Below are 16403 nucleotides of genomic sequence, written 5' to 3'. Positions count from 1 at the left end.
TCTGAAGGACTCTTCTCATCCTAACAATGGATTATTCCTACCGCTGAAATCAAGAAGTTGCCTATGTAGTCACAAAGCCAGAACTGAGAGACTTAGGAGAAGTTTTTATCCCCAGGCCATCCGAACTCTGAACTCCCACTATACTGACTTTGCACACATTCACTCCTCAGCACTCTCAAACATTTCCCAACTCTGAACTCACACTATACTGACTTTGCACTCATTCACTACTCAGCACTCAGGACCCCCCCCCCCCCCCCCCCCACACACACACACACACCTACAAGACTTTTAGCACTTTTACATCCCTCTCCCTATGCTACAGACCTTTTATTTATTTTCTTATTTCATCACACGTCAAAACACACAAACACACACACACACACATATCTGACTTTCTCCAATTTTTGCACATCTCCATAGAACTTTTTATTTATTATTTTTGATTTCTCCTCCATCTACCCATGTCCTTGATTGCCTAGCCTTTCACATATTGCACACTGCCCTCTCCCCACATACAGCACACTATCCCATCTCCCCTGTCATCCCCCCAACACACACACCAAGACCCCTGGCAGTTGGGTTAGCCCCTTGAGCCGTGGATCTGCCCAAGGTTTCTTCCTTGGTAAGGGAGTTTTTCCTTGCCCCTGTTGCTCTTGGGTGCTCCTTGTTGGTGCCCCCCACCCAATCCCAATCCTCCCCCACCTTTTTTATGCAGCCCTTGCCACTTAATCTACTAAACCCCTCTTCTACTGCACTTTTTACCCCCCCCCCCCCATGCAACTGCAGTGCCTTCTGTTTGTTTGATTTCATTTCGGTGACCAAAATTCCTCTGGTGTGCATGCGGATTGTCTCAGGTGTTTAAAATTAGTGAACCATGTAAACACAGTTATCTGATATGGGCCTTTCTCAAGCGTAGATGTAAACAGGCAGTCCAAAAAATCAGATATAGGCAGAAAATCAGCACTGTGCATCAAGGCCTGCCGGTGTGAGCGCACCCTCAGATTCTAGGAAACTATCCGTTCTGGTTAACAGGTTGCATATTGCAGTTCTGGTGTATTTCCGTTAACACTCGCTCTTTGCTGTGGCAGGTGTATCTAACTGGGGAGGCTATGCAGTTGCCTGTGGTCTGTACCTTCTGAACTGCTGTCCTATCCACCTGCGCTACCTGCAATGTGGTCTGGGCCAGCCCCCTACAGCTAAAGACCAGGAGACCTGGGCCAACAGCCTGCCCACGGTGGAGAAGGTGAGTCAGTCTCAGGGGGCTCTGGGAGAGTGATAGACAGACAGCATTTGGATAGGATGTCTGTGTGAGTTGACCATACATGGCAGCTTTTCACACAGCTATCAGGTGATTCTGTGTGCTGTGGTAAGCCTTGTTAGAGCTATCAAAGTGCATGATGCTATTTATTACTTACAGATGTATACCTTACAAACATTTAGCATAAAGTGGGTTCATATTGTGATTTATTGTATTAATTGTCATTGTAATGATTTGTTATGATCTGTCCAGAAATTAGGACAGTGCTCATTTACTTTATTTAGATGAAGACATGTAGATAGACGTGATTAGATCATCTGTCTGTCTGTCTGTATTATGAGTTTGTGTTCGGAATGCCGGATGTTTCACCAGCTGTAGGCTTGAAACCCGCCTTGTTAGCGTGTTTTCAACCCAAAAACACACACATATATATAAACTATGGATCTTCCGGAGCATAAATGCTGAGTATGCGGTGTGGCCCACAATTAAACAAATCAGACTAGAGGACTTGTATTTTAGAATGTAGTGTGGTAAGATTTAGTGCAGAAATGCTGTCATCTATAGCCAGGCGTAGCTTGGCAGATACCACAAACCGTGTGTGTGGGGGGGGGGAGTGGGGGCACATACAAACATAAACATACACAGTTGAAAAGAATCCCCCAATGGGACGTTTAATCCGCCTTCAGTGGTCAGAAGCAAGCCCAGAGGTCCAGTACGACAAGCGTGGCCAAGGCCTAAGCTGTAAGCAGGAACTGTGGAAGCGTAGCATCAACAAATCAACCCCCTTTTTTTGCGTTAGCGGTTAGCTCCAGAACCACTTCACAGACCCCTAAAGCCCAGCTATGTCATCAGTGCTGCCACTGAAGGCAGCTAGAGCAAGGGTTACTGAAGCCCAGTAGATAACATGTAGAATTGAAACTTGGAAAATAGCTTAGATCAGTGATCCTCACTATTTTTCACTATCCTTCACCACTTTTACGACAACCCACTAAGTCACCTTTGCAAATGTGCATTTCTACATATAAATTGGACATCGGATTGCATTTAAAGGCGTTGCAAGTGGCAGTGCGATACTGTAAGCAGAACGAAACTAAAGATCACCTCGTTGAAGTCATACAGTAGACTAGGCTAAATCAGAGCCTACCTTTGTTTTTATCAACCTGGGGCCAGAGATGATGGCCTTTGGGGAACAGTTTTGGCCAACTCAAAATGAGTAAAACCAAATTTGGCGAAATCTTGCCAAAGCTACCATGCGAGCCACCAATTATAGCTTAACGAGCCGCATGTGGCTCGCGAGCCGCGCAATGAGTAACACTGGCTTAGATGTATAGGATAATTGCTACTGCAAGTTATCTACCAAAAATCCTTTTAATAATAATACACTGCTCACGACTATATTTTACTACGAGTATAGTAAAATATACTCAACGAATATAGTACTATTTCAGAATAAAACTGAAAACTGACACATCACAGATGGTCTATTAACAGACAGATTTATGGTACACAAATGGTCCCCTAAGCCTGGCCACAGGAGCTGGGCTGGTTTATGGTTAATATGGGATCCTGGTGTAACAACAGTAAAACCAGCACAAACTTAAAACAATATACACAAATGCATGCTGTACAGATAACCGTTTTCTCACCAGTTATAAAAGGCATAACAAATTGTGTGTGCGTCTGTCTATGTCCGTGTGTGAGCAGGAGGAAGAGCTTCTGTCCATCCTTGTGAAGTATGGTGTGCGCAGTGGGAAGACGGGGAACCTGGCTCTGGAGGTGGATGGCTTGACCTTTCACCCCACACACTCTGACCTCATTAGGCGCCTGAGAGAGGTCACTCTGCCTGCCCCGTCCTCCTCTTAGAGGATCATGTAAGAGACATTAGCATCTTAATAAATTAAATAACTCACAGGTGTGGATGTTCCTCTTTGAAAGCATTGTAATTGGTCCAAATGCCAGACATTGTTGAAATTTCAGTTGTTTATTATAGAGCAGCACATCTTTTTTCATGACTCAAAAATATTGTGTGTGTATGATTTTAATTAGTAAAAAAAGTTTAATCTACTTATTTGTGTTCTTTGCCAATCATTTCTGATACATATTTTGATGTTTTTTTGCTCATGTTTGTGTATACTGTATAGTTTGTTAAAATGAAATGACAATACTTTAATCATATTGCTTAGGTTATGCTGAAAAAAGGATATAAGATAGTCAGTATTGCACTTTCCTGAGATCCCTATAAAGTCATTAAGACAGTAATTCAAAAAGCTTTAAGCTTTCAAAAAGGGTTAATGAATGTTGATAGATAGTTTAATCAGTGGATGGGTGAATGGTTTGAAGAAAATGGATGGATAGAAAGTTGGATGGAAGGTGCCTTATATCCTTGTAGAATGGAGAGAGACACAGAGAGAGTTGGCCTAGTTGAGCAGAGGGCAGTTGATACAGGTGCAAATAATTTTAATTGGCTCTTTGTGGGAGCCTAGTTGAGCAGCTGGCAGTTGATACAGGTGCAAATCAGTTTAATTGGCCCTTTATGATGTCATAATGCTAATGCAACATCTATGGGGGGAAAAAATGTCATGCACTATAATTAACTAACATTAGGCTATCATGTTAACATGATAATGATGCAACCACGTATTGTTAAAATTAGGAAATTGCGGGTTGTTAAACGCATATATTATGGAGTCGGGCAGGGCGGATTGGATCTTTGGGTCGGGCTAGCGCAGGTCATAAAAAATCCGGTTACACTTTACTTGACAGTATCGACATACGAGTGACATGACACTGTCATGAATGTGTCATAAAAAAGTCATAAACGTTTATGACATAACGCTTCTGTTATTAAGTGACATTCGGTTTTTGTCATAACAAGTTAGGGTTAGGTTTAGAGTTAGGGTTAGGATTAGGGTTCATGTGTCATGACAGTGTCATATCGCTACCTTAGAATAATACGGTTCTATCTGACATTTTTGTCAAAATGGAGTTATTTACATATTTTTATTCTTTGAAAGTTTCTTAAGTTCAGAAGAGGTGTTTCTTAAATAAAGTTGTGTACATATTTGGACTTTATATCAAAAAGAACTTGTTCCATTTACCATGTAACTCTATGGAATTCTAAAACTTTGAAGCTCAATATCTCAGAACTACTCAAAACGCAGATAGAACCTTATTATTCTAAGGTAGCGATATGTTCATGACAGTGTCATGTCACTCTTATGTTGATACTGTCAAGTAAAGTGTTACCAAAAATCCCAACCCGCGCATCACTATAGCCTAGGCTAGCCTATTTTGTCCTCCTTGACTTGCCATTGCCAAAAGAGAAGGCATGTCGTTTATTATAAAAAAACTTTTATCATAGGTTCATGATACAGACATCATTTTGCAACAAGAGTGTTCTAACATCAGGCTAGTGAATATCTTTTTTTTATCCAAGCTATTGGTCACTGACAATGTAGAAATTAGAGAATTTTGGATTACATTGCTCCATTTTCATGGTCTGCATCTAAACATGCGTGGCAGACTGCGCAGCGTGGGCTGTTCACTTGTTTTGAACGTAAGCTAAAGGTTGTTGGCAAAAGCAACAGTAACCAGGCCAACCACACTGGGGGAAAAATGAAACAAACCACTACACCAATTATGGGTTATGATAATGATTTGAACCTGTCAGTGAATGATAATGAAAATACATAACTAACCCAGAGCAACTAGCCAGTACATAATCTAAAGCCGTAAGGTCTGAGACCCCCAGAGAAGGTATAGTGGGAACAGGAAGGAAACTGAGACCCCATCAGAGCTGAAGTGCACCAGAAAGAGATCTGAGTCGTCTTTCAAATTAACTCATACTGTGAATACAAAATTATCATAGTCCCCTTTGTTTTGGTCCACTTTCTGGTCCCCTTTTAGTGGACTGAGTTTGGTTCTTTTAAAAATTACTATATGTGAAAACATCCATATATAGCTGCTGTCACAGACACATCAAACCCAAAATGTCCTCATATGAGCTCTGTCCCTTCACATTTGTTGAACTGTAGCAGCTTCCCTACATGTATTAACTTGACACATTTTGAAACAATAAAAGACCAAGTAAAAGGGAGATTTATTTTCATAGTGATGTAATGCAGGTCACAGGTTCATCATGCGGTGCGTCAAGCAAATAATGTGAGTAAATCTTCAGCATGACTAGTAGGCCTACGCATAATGGCTGACGCATTGTTCCTTAACCATGACTGTCCTGTCAGAGAAAGTTACGAGCACTCCATGACCGCTTTATGTCTAACACCCAAGGGTAGGCTACTGAAATATGTCTAGTACCTAAGAGTACACTTACATTTTAGAGCCAGGTGTTCAAAACTAAGATTTCAACTGAACACAAAATAGCATGTGTGCAGGGTTCTTTTACTCTCTAAGCCACTTCCACCATAGGGCCACGTGTCAGTTATTCACACTTGCCACTCCCAGGTCACGCCACACCGTAGCTGCCAGTAGGGGTTTTAGGCAGATTTCTTCAGTGATAAACATTTATGTTCCACTGATGAGTAAAACCAGCAGTATAAACAGTCTGGCAGGAAGGCAAGGGAGGTTGAGTGAGAGAGACGAGGATAGGCAGGGTTGGCCGTACCTGCCAACACACATTCTTTCATAGAGAGCTGTTTGTATGTTTTGAAGCATTTCATCTCGCATCCAAGTGTGCAGGTGACGAGCATCTGTGCTGCCCCAACACTCAAGAAAAACACACACACATAAACACTGATCTCTTGAGCTATGTGAGACTGAGAAATATTTAAAGTGATTTAAAAAGCTTTAAAAATAACAAAATAAAAATCAGTTTTCTGATAATACTAATCCATTTAATCTAGTTTGCTTTTTATGCTCCCTGTTTTTATTCTTCAATTTTTACCACTGACTTTGCCAGGTTATCAAAGCATACATTTTAAATATTTCACAACTACACAAATACAAAAGATACATTAGCGACCCACTAAATCTCAAGTGCCATATCAGAGCAAAATTATGTAACACGCTCAGCCCATCCGACTGTTTATCTTTCATTGAAATAAGTTGATATTACTCATGACCTTCTCTAATGAAGCCCCCTTCTGTCTCTTCAGAGTTTGACCAAACTAAACATTAGCCAGGTCCGTGGAGAGCTCCTCTGGTTTCAAGTTAAATAAATCATCTTCTTTTCATTAGCCTGCTTCTACACCTGAGAACATTTGGGGGCCTCCATACTGACAACATGGATATGGCACTTAGCTAGTAAAATAAACACTTTCTAACCACCAGAGTCTACACACCATCAAAACAGGAAGGAGGGTTACACTTCTGAGCAAGTCTACCTCCCTCTCTCAGGATGTGGATTGAGTTTTTGTGAGCGACTTTTAAGCCAACTATGTTTTTTTACCACTAATATAGCCATGTCATACAGGTGAAATGCAGATATAGATCTAACAACTTTTTTACAATATCTATCTCTCTATATATACATGCTCAGACAAGTCAATTCTGAAATTAGAGTGAGTGACTGTGTCTCAAACCGCATACCTCCGTCAGTACACTGCTAGTGTGCACAGAGCACTTCTGTCCATAGTGCACACTGTTTGATGATTAGTATTGTCCCTATATCTGCACTATATACTTAAACTAAGTATTTGAAGTAGACAAGTAAGTGGTTTGTGAATGTGAATGTGAATGACCTTAGCATGGGGTGAGAGGTGACCCAAGGGCAAAAAAATAAGTGACGAACAGGGGAGATCAATGTAATATCTTCTTCATAAACACTTCCAACAAGGCTTTGAGTCACATATTTGATAGCTGGCCTCCTCTATCCAATGTTTGATATGAGTCTAAATAAGTGTCAAGGGAGGACAAAATATGCATATTTGAGGTCCACTCCCTGGGGAAATAAACCAGAAGAAAGCATTCCTTTTGTTAACCATGTGAAACTCAACCATGCCCTGTATGGTATGTAAAAATCCCTCTAAACTGTTGTTCGCCCGACATGTTTTTCTGGGTCAATTTTGGAACTGAGGCGATGCATCATCAGTTAGTCAGTAGGAGAAGAGTGTGAATTTCATTTCAGTTAAGGGATTTTAACAAGCTCTCAGTAAATGTAAAAGTTAAACATTAACATGTAAATTAATGGAACACTGAATCCTTTCCCAACACCACCAACTTGAGCCACATCATTAAAGTTCAGAACAAATATTAGTCAAAATAGCTGAATCTGGAATGTGGTCTCCTCTTGAAATGAGAAATCGCTAATAAGTGAGTATTCTCAAAGGTACAGAAAATGAGCAACTTACTGAATTTCAATTAACATTTTCATTGTCTTTTCATGTATTTTCACTCATTAATAAACAACATGATGTACTCCTTCATTGGACAGTGATCTAGTAAAAACCTTGGCTTCAAAGCTGATGTAGACATAAGTTAAGCAACAGTGCCCCCGACCCTCGTCCTCCAGTTCACAGCTGTGAAGTGCTATTTTCTCTCGCTAAAGTTATGTTCCATGTGGCATGCATCGCTGCTTCTGCACCCACACAGTGACACTTTTTGTGGGGGTGGGGGACTGACTTCCCTCCATGAAGACGACTTGTACGTCAGCAGACTTTACTCTCCTTGAGATGACCTTGCGCCAGCGTCCAGACTGCAAAGGGAGGAGCGGCATCTTGTGACTCATAACTCCATGCGAACTCCTCTGATGACGCATGCTAACACCAACATGCAAGTATCCATTCAGGCTGGGGTTTTTTTCAGTTTGTGGACCCACATGAAAGGAAAGACAAATGCACACCAAAAACAAATAACGTATATATTGTAAGAGTTTTAATTCCATTTGGTCTGATATGTGATTATTTGTCATGCAAAACTACCATTTTCTTTTCGCTTATTGTACCAATTATATACAGTACCATCAAGGTGAGTGCTTGTAAACAAAAAAGTTAACTGCTGTGCTTCCAAACACACCCATATCAGCTCACATTGTCGGTCAGTCACTCCATAGCAAGTCAAAGGATGAATGACCTGTGGTTATCCCACATTACTATATGCTTTTTGCCTCGGAATCGTAGCTGGATCCGTTACTGTGACAGCTGCCAGATCACACAGTCTGCTTGGTGTTTTTCGTTTTCTATACCTTCACAATAAAAGATACCAGATACAATAAAAATCCCACCACATTTCCCTTTGCTCCAAATTCTTTCTCCTCTCGCTTTAAGGCAGCTTCATGGTTCTTCTTTTGAACATGGCCTACTGAACCCCCCCCCCCCCCCCCTGCTCCCACCCCCACAATTAGAGATACTAAATTGAGCCCACTCTAAGGGAAACATCCATTGGGGAGCCATTTGAGCCTGTGTTGTGCATTTGAGACATTTGAAGACAATCCAAGAGGTGGAGTTCAAAATAATTGGTCTTATTGAAAGAGTAAACAGCAAAGATGAAGGCAGGTTTAGGTAGTTTTCAGGATGTTGACCAAAACTGCCATTTACAACTACCCTGGAAATCCAGAGTTTTCGCAAGAGCACAATTTGAATTTGCTCAGCGAGTGACTCTGGCGATGAGTAATGATGCTCATTACCTATGCCCATGCAGCCGAGCTGCACCAATCATATTGTGTATCGGGCCAGGGGCGAGCTAAACAGATGACGACAGCGATATGATGTCCGGAAACATTGGTCGTAGTGTTATCCAATTGTGTGCAGTGATATTTTCAAATGCATGCTTGGGCCATTTTCATTACTCGTAGCCAGACCCTTAATCTTTCAGATTTGGGTCTGGATTTCCAGGCTAATTACCAAAATCTGTTTCTGTCTGACACCATGAGGTCACAAGTTGGACCAACTGGACAGTGCTATGCCCTTAAGATGCCTGAGAGTACAAAAACACACACATTAAGTCAAGCTCCAAACAGATATTTTTTTACATACTGGCTTTAACATAGCTTTAACATGAACAACACTGTTTTGATATGTTAACAAATATAACAATCAACAAATAAACAACATGGTAACATAAGACATTTTTTTTTCTGGGCCAGCCCATTGGGGATAAGCTAAACAAGTGTGGCTTCTCATACATCCTCACTGGTTTTCATCGGCTGTAACAAAGTGACCATGGCCGTGGCAGTTCTGCCTTCACTGGCAGTAGCGACCTCGCTAGACTTTGTCGTGGTGACCGCCAGTCGCCCAGTGATGGCCATCCCCTTGTTCTGGGAGCGCCGGCGGCGCCGGCAGCAGCAGCACGCGGCCCTGGCGCACGCCCGCTGTGCGTCCTGGATGCCCCGCTGGGCGCTCTCGCTCACGAAGCAGTAGAGCGCCGGGTCGGCCACGCAGTTGAAGCTGGTGAGCAGCAGCGAGAAGTGGTAGTAGTTGAAGATCTTCTCGATGAAGTCGCAGCTCCTCTCCAGCATGGTCCGCACCAGCAGGAACACGTGGTACGGCGAGAAGCACACCAGGAAGATGAGGATGGTGCTGGTCACCAGGTGCTTGATGCGCGTCTTCTGCGCCGTCTGCGTGCCGGCGCTCTTGCCCACCGCGCGCAGGACGCGGAAGTACGACAGGGACAGGATGACCAGCGGGAAGAGGAAGCCCACGTAGAAGCGGTAATAGTTCACCGGGTACTCCCAGGACTTCATCGGGTAGTGCTCAAAGCACACCCGCTGGTTAGTGATGTCCACACTTGTGGCTCTGTGGGTGAAAAAGATGGTGCCCACCGCCAGTTCCTTGAGCCAGATGAAGGCGCTGACCAGCGTGGCCGCCCGCATGGAGCGGAACGAGGAGAAGCGGAAGGGGTAGACCACGGCCAGGTAGCGGTCGATGGAGATGCAGCAGAGGAAGCCGATGGAGATGTAGATGTTCTCGTAGAGCAGGACTCCGCACAGCTGGCACAGCCACTCTTTGTGCTGCCAGTCGTCCCCGGAGAAGATGTACTGCAGCCACATGGGCAGCGAGGCCAGGTAGAGCAGGTCGGAGATGGTCAGGTTCAGCAGGTAGACGCCCAGCTCGTTCCGCACCCGCAGCTGCAGCCAGGCATGGTAGAGGGAGTAGCCGTTGGCGGGGAGGCCCACCAACAGGATGATGATGTAGGCACCGGCGAAGAGGTTCTGGTGGATCTCGTGTGTGATGGTGCAGTTGATGACATCTGAGTCGTTGGTGGACATGGCAACTTCATGGCCATGTGCACCCACATAGAAACCAGGGTGCTGGGAATGGAGTGATTTGTCAGAGGATGGGTCACAACAGCCATCCCATGGTGGTCTACAAAATAACAATAGACCAAATTAAAGTTTCATGTTGTATGCAGTGAATTAATACAAAATTCCAGGTTTTTGCCCTTTTATTCTTTGTCATTACACACAAATATTGTGATGTATCATAGATTAATCTTTTGCCATGTATTGTGATGGTATTGATTGGTGAGTTACTCTACGATTCCCACTCCTACCCAAAACATATTTGTAATCAAATTTAAAGTAGCTCACTGTTGTCTCATCATCTTTATATCTTAGAAACTCTGAAAGTAATTAACTGCCATTACGATTAATCGTTACTTATCTGACAGTACACAACTTAGCTGATGCAGTTTATAAGGAGAAAGAAAACATTGAAAAGAGACAAGCAACACATTATGCAAGGAAGTGTCAATCACATCCGCAGGTTCTAATCCTGTTGTCCTATAACCATGCAAACTACACAGCAGAAGTTTACACTACAAAATGGAACACAGATCCTAATTATATGAGTGGCTTTGTGTTTCACAAATGTGGACCCATCAGTATAATCAATTAGTTAGTTAGTTAGTTAGCCCCCTGTCACCTGCTCCTTCTGTACAAAAGCATAGTCCAGCCCATCCTCCTCTACTGCCTTCCCTGCTTTTTCAACATGCTAACTGCTGCCAACAGAAACAGACTCACACGCATCACTCATACCGCAGCCAAAGCAATAGGCCTCCCCACCCCTAATCTATCAGATCTCAACAGTAAACTCACCAAGAACAGAGCACAGACCATCGCTCATGACCCCACCCACCCCCTCAATCCCTTCTTCATTCTGCTTCCATCAAGACGCAGATACAGGGCTATGGGGTGGAAGCGAGTACGCTTTGGGAAAAGCTTTGTGCCCTCTGCAATAGCAGCACTGAACAACACACAGCGGTGATGGATCACTGTGCCGCCTTCATTCCTCTGTAATGCCAACTGGTGATGGTTTTCCTGTTTGTATCTGTGTAATGTGATGTATATGTGCTGTATATGTGCTGTTGTGATATATGTGCTGTATATGTGCTGTTGACATCTATGTGGGTGGGGTATGTGGAAACAGGGTGGTGGGTGAAGAACCGTAACTGTGTGTATCTATGTATTTCATGTCTGTGAGGCTTGTATTGTATGGTAGGTGAAAACAAATTTCCTATGTAAGGACAAATAAACTAACTAATTATAAGCACATTTGTCACAATACAGTATATATGCTACAATCTGAAATATATTCTACACAATAGCACATTACTGAGAGGGGACACAGCAAAATGAGAAATAATACACTGACTCTCACACTTAAAATAGACAGCTGTCAGCTCACACATCCTGATCAGAATATCTTTGCATGCATCCGTACAGTTAGACTGGACTAAGGGTGAGCTACAAAGATGGTGCAGGGGGAACAATTTTTTTTTTCTGAATGCCCAATTTTTAGGTTACTACAAACGTGTAAGAGTGCATGGATGAGTGAGTAAGATTCTTTTGCAGAACGGGACGACAAAAGAAGAAACGAGAGCATAAAAAATTAGAAAGAAATACAGCAAAATCATCATAACTCTCTGAATCCACGAGCATGACATCCCTACCTCCAAGCTCGGCCATCTCTGTGCTTACTCTATGTGCACCAATTACTGCAATCCTCCTGAACTGATGTGACTTGTTTTGTGTGTGTGTGTGTGTGGGGGGGGGGGGGTTGCTACTATCTGTTCCTCACTGGCCTGGTCTCAGTGACCTGGTCTCAGTGACTCTCAGAAAGGAACTGAGAGTATGTGACTTCAATGTGACTTCAACCACATTGAGTCACAAAGACATACATACACATCCCTTTTAGTCTGTTAGTGACAGTATGCACAAAAATTATATACTGTATATCTATACTGAAATATACCTTTTACAAGCTTAGATGTCATGATGACCAGCACTTGAAGCTACCTGTAACTACACCTGTAATTTAAGACATTCCACTAGCTCTATGTGGTAAGTTTGAGTTATTGGACTATCACTGTGTCTTGGTCATGTCTTCCGTTTCCATGAGCACGGAAGAGTTATTGACTGGCCGGGTAAGGCATGACTAGATGATTAGAAGGGCTGTCAAGAGGGGAAGTTGGGCGACCTTGCAGCCTGCATGGATCTCTGGGAAATCTGCCATGATTCATCGGCATTATGAGACAGCACAGAGACGGTCTGGATGCCGATGAGGCCGGTACATTTTAGCACCACTTAAATCTTTTCCAGTGGAATGTCTGAGCTATGGTCTGTTAATAAAGATACTCACAAGTCTGAATGCCACCAATGTTGTGGTAATGTGATGTAATCTACTTCAGAAAAAAATAAATTTTTTATACGGGTTGTGCAATCCATTGAGTGGATTACATGTCTGCAAGTGTAAATCTACTAAGTCATCCCACGTAATGGACATTTCTATTTTAACATTCACAAAGTAATGGACTGAGTGTGTTTTTGCGCAGTATCTGAGCCCCCATATATTTCATCTGGGTTAGTGTGTCTCTTGCCTGCAAGATAACAATCATGACCCATGTCCTTCCAGCAATCACACTCCAGCTTGTCACATAACCTTCGGTCAACAACCAAGCTGCATAGGCTATTTTAATCATACAAAAAAAACGCCCAACCAAACCACCTTGCGTGCAAGCTGAAACACCTGCTTATGGTGAAATGGGCTACTGATGGATGGCTGAAATGGTGACTGCTCACAGTTCTGGGATTTTCTATGCCATGCTGCAGACTCCCACAGGACCAGCAGCGTTAATGGACACAGAGCCGGAGATGAGAAACTCTGATATTAGAGTGCCGCTGACAAACAAGCTCACCCTTGTTTGGCCGAGATGGCCATTCACCGATATGTGGTAGCAGCTGAGAGCAATATTCTGGGAAATATCTCTGCTCATAAACGTGCACTAATGACTTCTATCCACAGTAGCACAGTAGCAGTAGACAAAGCAAGAGGCCCATAATCATTTCCCAATCTCCATAAGGAGATATTCTTCATCAAGACCAACTACCTGTATCAAAACCAACAATTTCCTAGTAAATTAACACAATTGTTTAACTGGTCAACACCTAGGAGCCATGTAGCCTATTATCTGAAGTATAGGCCTAGGCCAGCGGCTCTCAAACTTTTTCTGTCATTCCCCACTTTGTTGGGGAATTTACAAATCCCACATGACCTCATCAACCAGGCAAAATGGTAACTTAAAATATTTTTTTTTGCATTTTGGCTCCATCTTATATTTCCGGTCTCGTTCCGCTGGTTCAAAAGGTTATTTTAATTCATATGTCGGCCTGTTCATGACTCCTATGTTTGTGTGTGATTATTTTGTTTTGAATCTATGATCTTCCTTGTCAAAAAAGAAAGGCATTGTTAATGATGGGCACAAAAACAATTATTCCTCCACTTCATTGCGCCCCACCTGCCATGCCACTAGTGGAGTCCGCCCCACACTTTGAGAACCACTGGCCTAGGCCTACTTTAGGCTACTGTTCTTGACTACGGTAGATCAAGAAGGCATGATTGGTCCACCTACATGTTTCCTTATGAAAGTAGAGACTAAATTAATTCAAATTAGTACAATTGCTAGATTTTAAAAATGTTACAGAATGCTTCAGTATTGGGGGTGGAGTTGACCTGTCCTACACCTGACTTGAAAACTGCATCCTCTCCTTTAATAATTTATGTGTCATTTTAGATCATCACTAAATGTAACTTATCTGGCATTGTTTTTGTCAGTTGTACAGTAGCTTATCAACACTGGCACATCTGTAGTACAAGTCTCAACATTTTATAGGGGAGACCGGGGCTGGTTGGAACATGGAACAGGTGCAGGTTGAGACACTGTTAAACCTGCAGGCTACTCGAGGGAGCTGCAACAAAACTCTTTAGGTGAGAACGTGTCAAAACTATGCACCTCCCACTAAAAACATCATAGAAGGATAATAGTTAGGGATATACAAATGTATTCATTATAATTGATTGTTAGGGGACTCTATAATTTAAAATGAAGTTTGAAAACCTGAGATGACTGAGGTTAGCAGGCTAACAGCATTTGTGCAAAAAGTTTGTCTTTATTGGCACATATACATGGCTATTTTGTGACAAATGTATAAACTGTGTATTTTACACATAAAAACATAATCAATCTTTGTTTTAACATCGTTATTGTAATTACTGAACATAGTTTTACATTTGGAAGCATTTCAGACAATTTTTTAAACATTTGAAGTAAAAAAAAAATCGGTAGGTACCAAATTGGTCTTGACAGTGGTCCTACTGAAGAAAAACACACAGGAAAGACATCAGCAAAGCTTACCAGGCAGTGAGATAGATGAACACTTCAAGCAAAAGCAAAAGGAGTACGGCAAAGGACTATAACATGGGTGTTCCAACCAACCCCGACTACATGTGCCAACCAATCCCGTGCCTGGGGCAGGTTGGCACATGTGCACAACCCCACTTTAATCAGATATAACTCAAAACAAGGGATAATTTGTTGACATTGAATATATACAATATTTAGCCGAGATCCCAAGCTTTCAGTTAAACACAATTTGACCGTTTTAACACATTGTAAGACGGAGAAATATAACCGAGAGTGAAAAGTGTTCCAACCAGCCCCGGTCTCCCCTACTATCTGAAGTACACAAACGTGAGTATCTTGAAAAAAAAGGTTACAGGATTGTAGCTAAAAAAAATAGCGAGCTACAGGTGCTGGAAAAAAAGTGTTACAATACCCGGTCTCCCCTATGTTAAATCAGAATAATTGACGTAATATGAAAAGGGATACGGCTTGCCTTGGCAATATATCTAGTTAGAAAGCTGATGTTTCGTAGGCTACCGCATCAGTCACCAACATGAAAACTTCGCTTGTCTTGGCGCTTTCATAACCGAGGGCGGTGAGCCAACTTCACTTTGACAGGATCGACCGCCATCTATCAGATAGATGTCCAAGCATGGCAATGGCACACCACTGCGGCCCTTCAGGGCATGCCACACTGGGGGATACCAACATCAAGCTACACAGGCCGACTCAGAGATAGACAAATAGGCTCGCGTCTTTGCTGCAATCAATAATTAGGGAGTTATAGTTACCTACAACAATGGAATTGAACAGAAGTGAGAGTCAAATCGATTACCACGTCGTCGGGTCATAGAAAGGCGAGACCAGAGATGAACATGAGTCGAATAGCCTACACACACATGAAGCTCGAGGTTAATATGATAGGTCCCATTTATAATGAATTTATAAATAATTAATTACGAGGCGATTTCGTAGGCTATGTGGTGAATGTTGACAGTCAGGTACATAGTTTCAAAAAAGTATTATTTGTGATATATTAATAAGATAGGCCTATATTTAGATTGCATTAAGCTACATTAAAGTAATATCGCGAATTAAGCACCATAGTAGGCTACCCTGATACGTTTAAATGTGACATGGATATGGTAGGCTGATGAGACGGATGTGGTAAACTAACGAGAAATTGCATTCACGAGTAGCCTAGACCCGACTACAGCAATACCGTCATTCAAATTAGCCTAAATAACTATTCACAGGCAAATCGACAGTGAGAGATACTTACGTTGTTGTTGTCCAGTTTCTAAATCAACGGTGATTTTAAAAACAGCGCAATCGTTCCGCTGCCTGCAAATTACCAGAACTTCAGCGCATTGACGAGTATCACACGCTGGCTACTATTAAAGCATTATTAGAGTCCAAGTCCTTGCGCAGCATGGCAACAGATCATTCGTACAATCAAATCGGGCGAACTGATAGAGGAGAGAAAGCTCATACTTCAATAGATCCGCCTTTTGCCTTTCAAAGTTGATGACCTCAGTGCAGCCCACCTCTTCCTTCTTCCCTCCGTCAA

The 16403-nt window shown here is 42.4% G+C and overlaps 2 protein-coding genes across 2 annotated transcripts in view; one reads left to right on the top strand and one right to left on the bottom strand.

The window, feature by feature from the left end:
• The window catches only part of dglucy (D-glutamate cyclase), a 15871-nt gene extending 12546 nt beyond the window's left edge, over window positions 1–3325 (top strand). Inside the window, exons 11-12 of the mRNA XM_076300774.1 lie at window positions 1092–1246; window positions 2966–3325. Coding sequence (XP_076156889.1) covers window positions 1092–1246; window positions 2966–3124 — 314 coding nt within the window. The 3' untranslated portion in view covers window positions 3125–3325. The remainder of the gene's footprint in view (window positions 1–1091; window positions 1247–2965) is intronic.
• A 5229-nt stretch (window positions 3326–8554) lies between these two features.
• On the bottom strand, window positions 8555–16390 carry gpr68 (G protein-coupled receptor 68). The gene is made up of 2 exons (XM_076300773.1): window positions 16116–16390; window positions 8555–10518 (listed from the first exon to the last, which is right to left on the bottom strand). Exon 2 carries the CDS (start codon window positions 10419–10421, stop codon window positions 9333–9335), a length of 1089 nt encoding a protein of 362 aa, XP_076156888.1. The 5' UTR covers window positions 10422–10518; window positions 16116–16390; the 3' UTR covers window positions 8555–9332.
• Between the last annotated feature and the right edge of the window lie 13 nt (window positions 16391–16403).

Source organism: Alosa pseudoharengus, unplaced genomic scaffold, assembly GCF_046254945.1.
Source record: "Alosa pseudoharengus isolate Yale_2024_CS ecotype anadromous, Long Island Sound unplaced genomic scaffold, YU_APseudo_1.1 YU_APseudo_1.1_scf_22, whole genome shotgun sequence".
Taxonomy (NCBI): domain Eukaryota; kingdom Metazoa; phylum Chordata; class Actinopteri; order Clupeiformes; family Clupeidae; genus Alosa; species Alosa pseudoharengus.
Note: the sequence above shows the minus strand (reverse complement) of the source record. Positions and strands in the feature narration are given on the sequence as shown.

What these genes read in the sequence shown, in the direction of transcription:
- gpr68 (XM_076300773.1), bottom strand. Translation starts at nt 10,421, where the DNA reads ATGTCCACCAACGACTCAGATGTCATCAACTGCACCATCACACACGAG.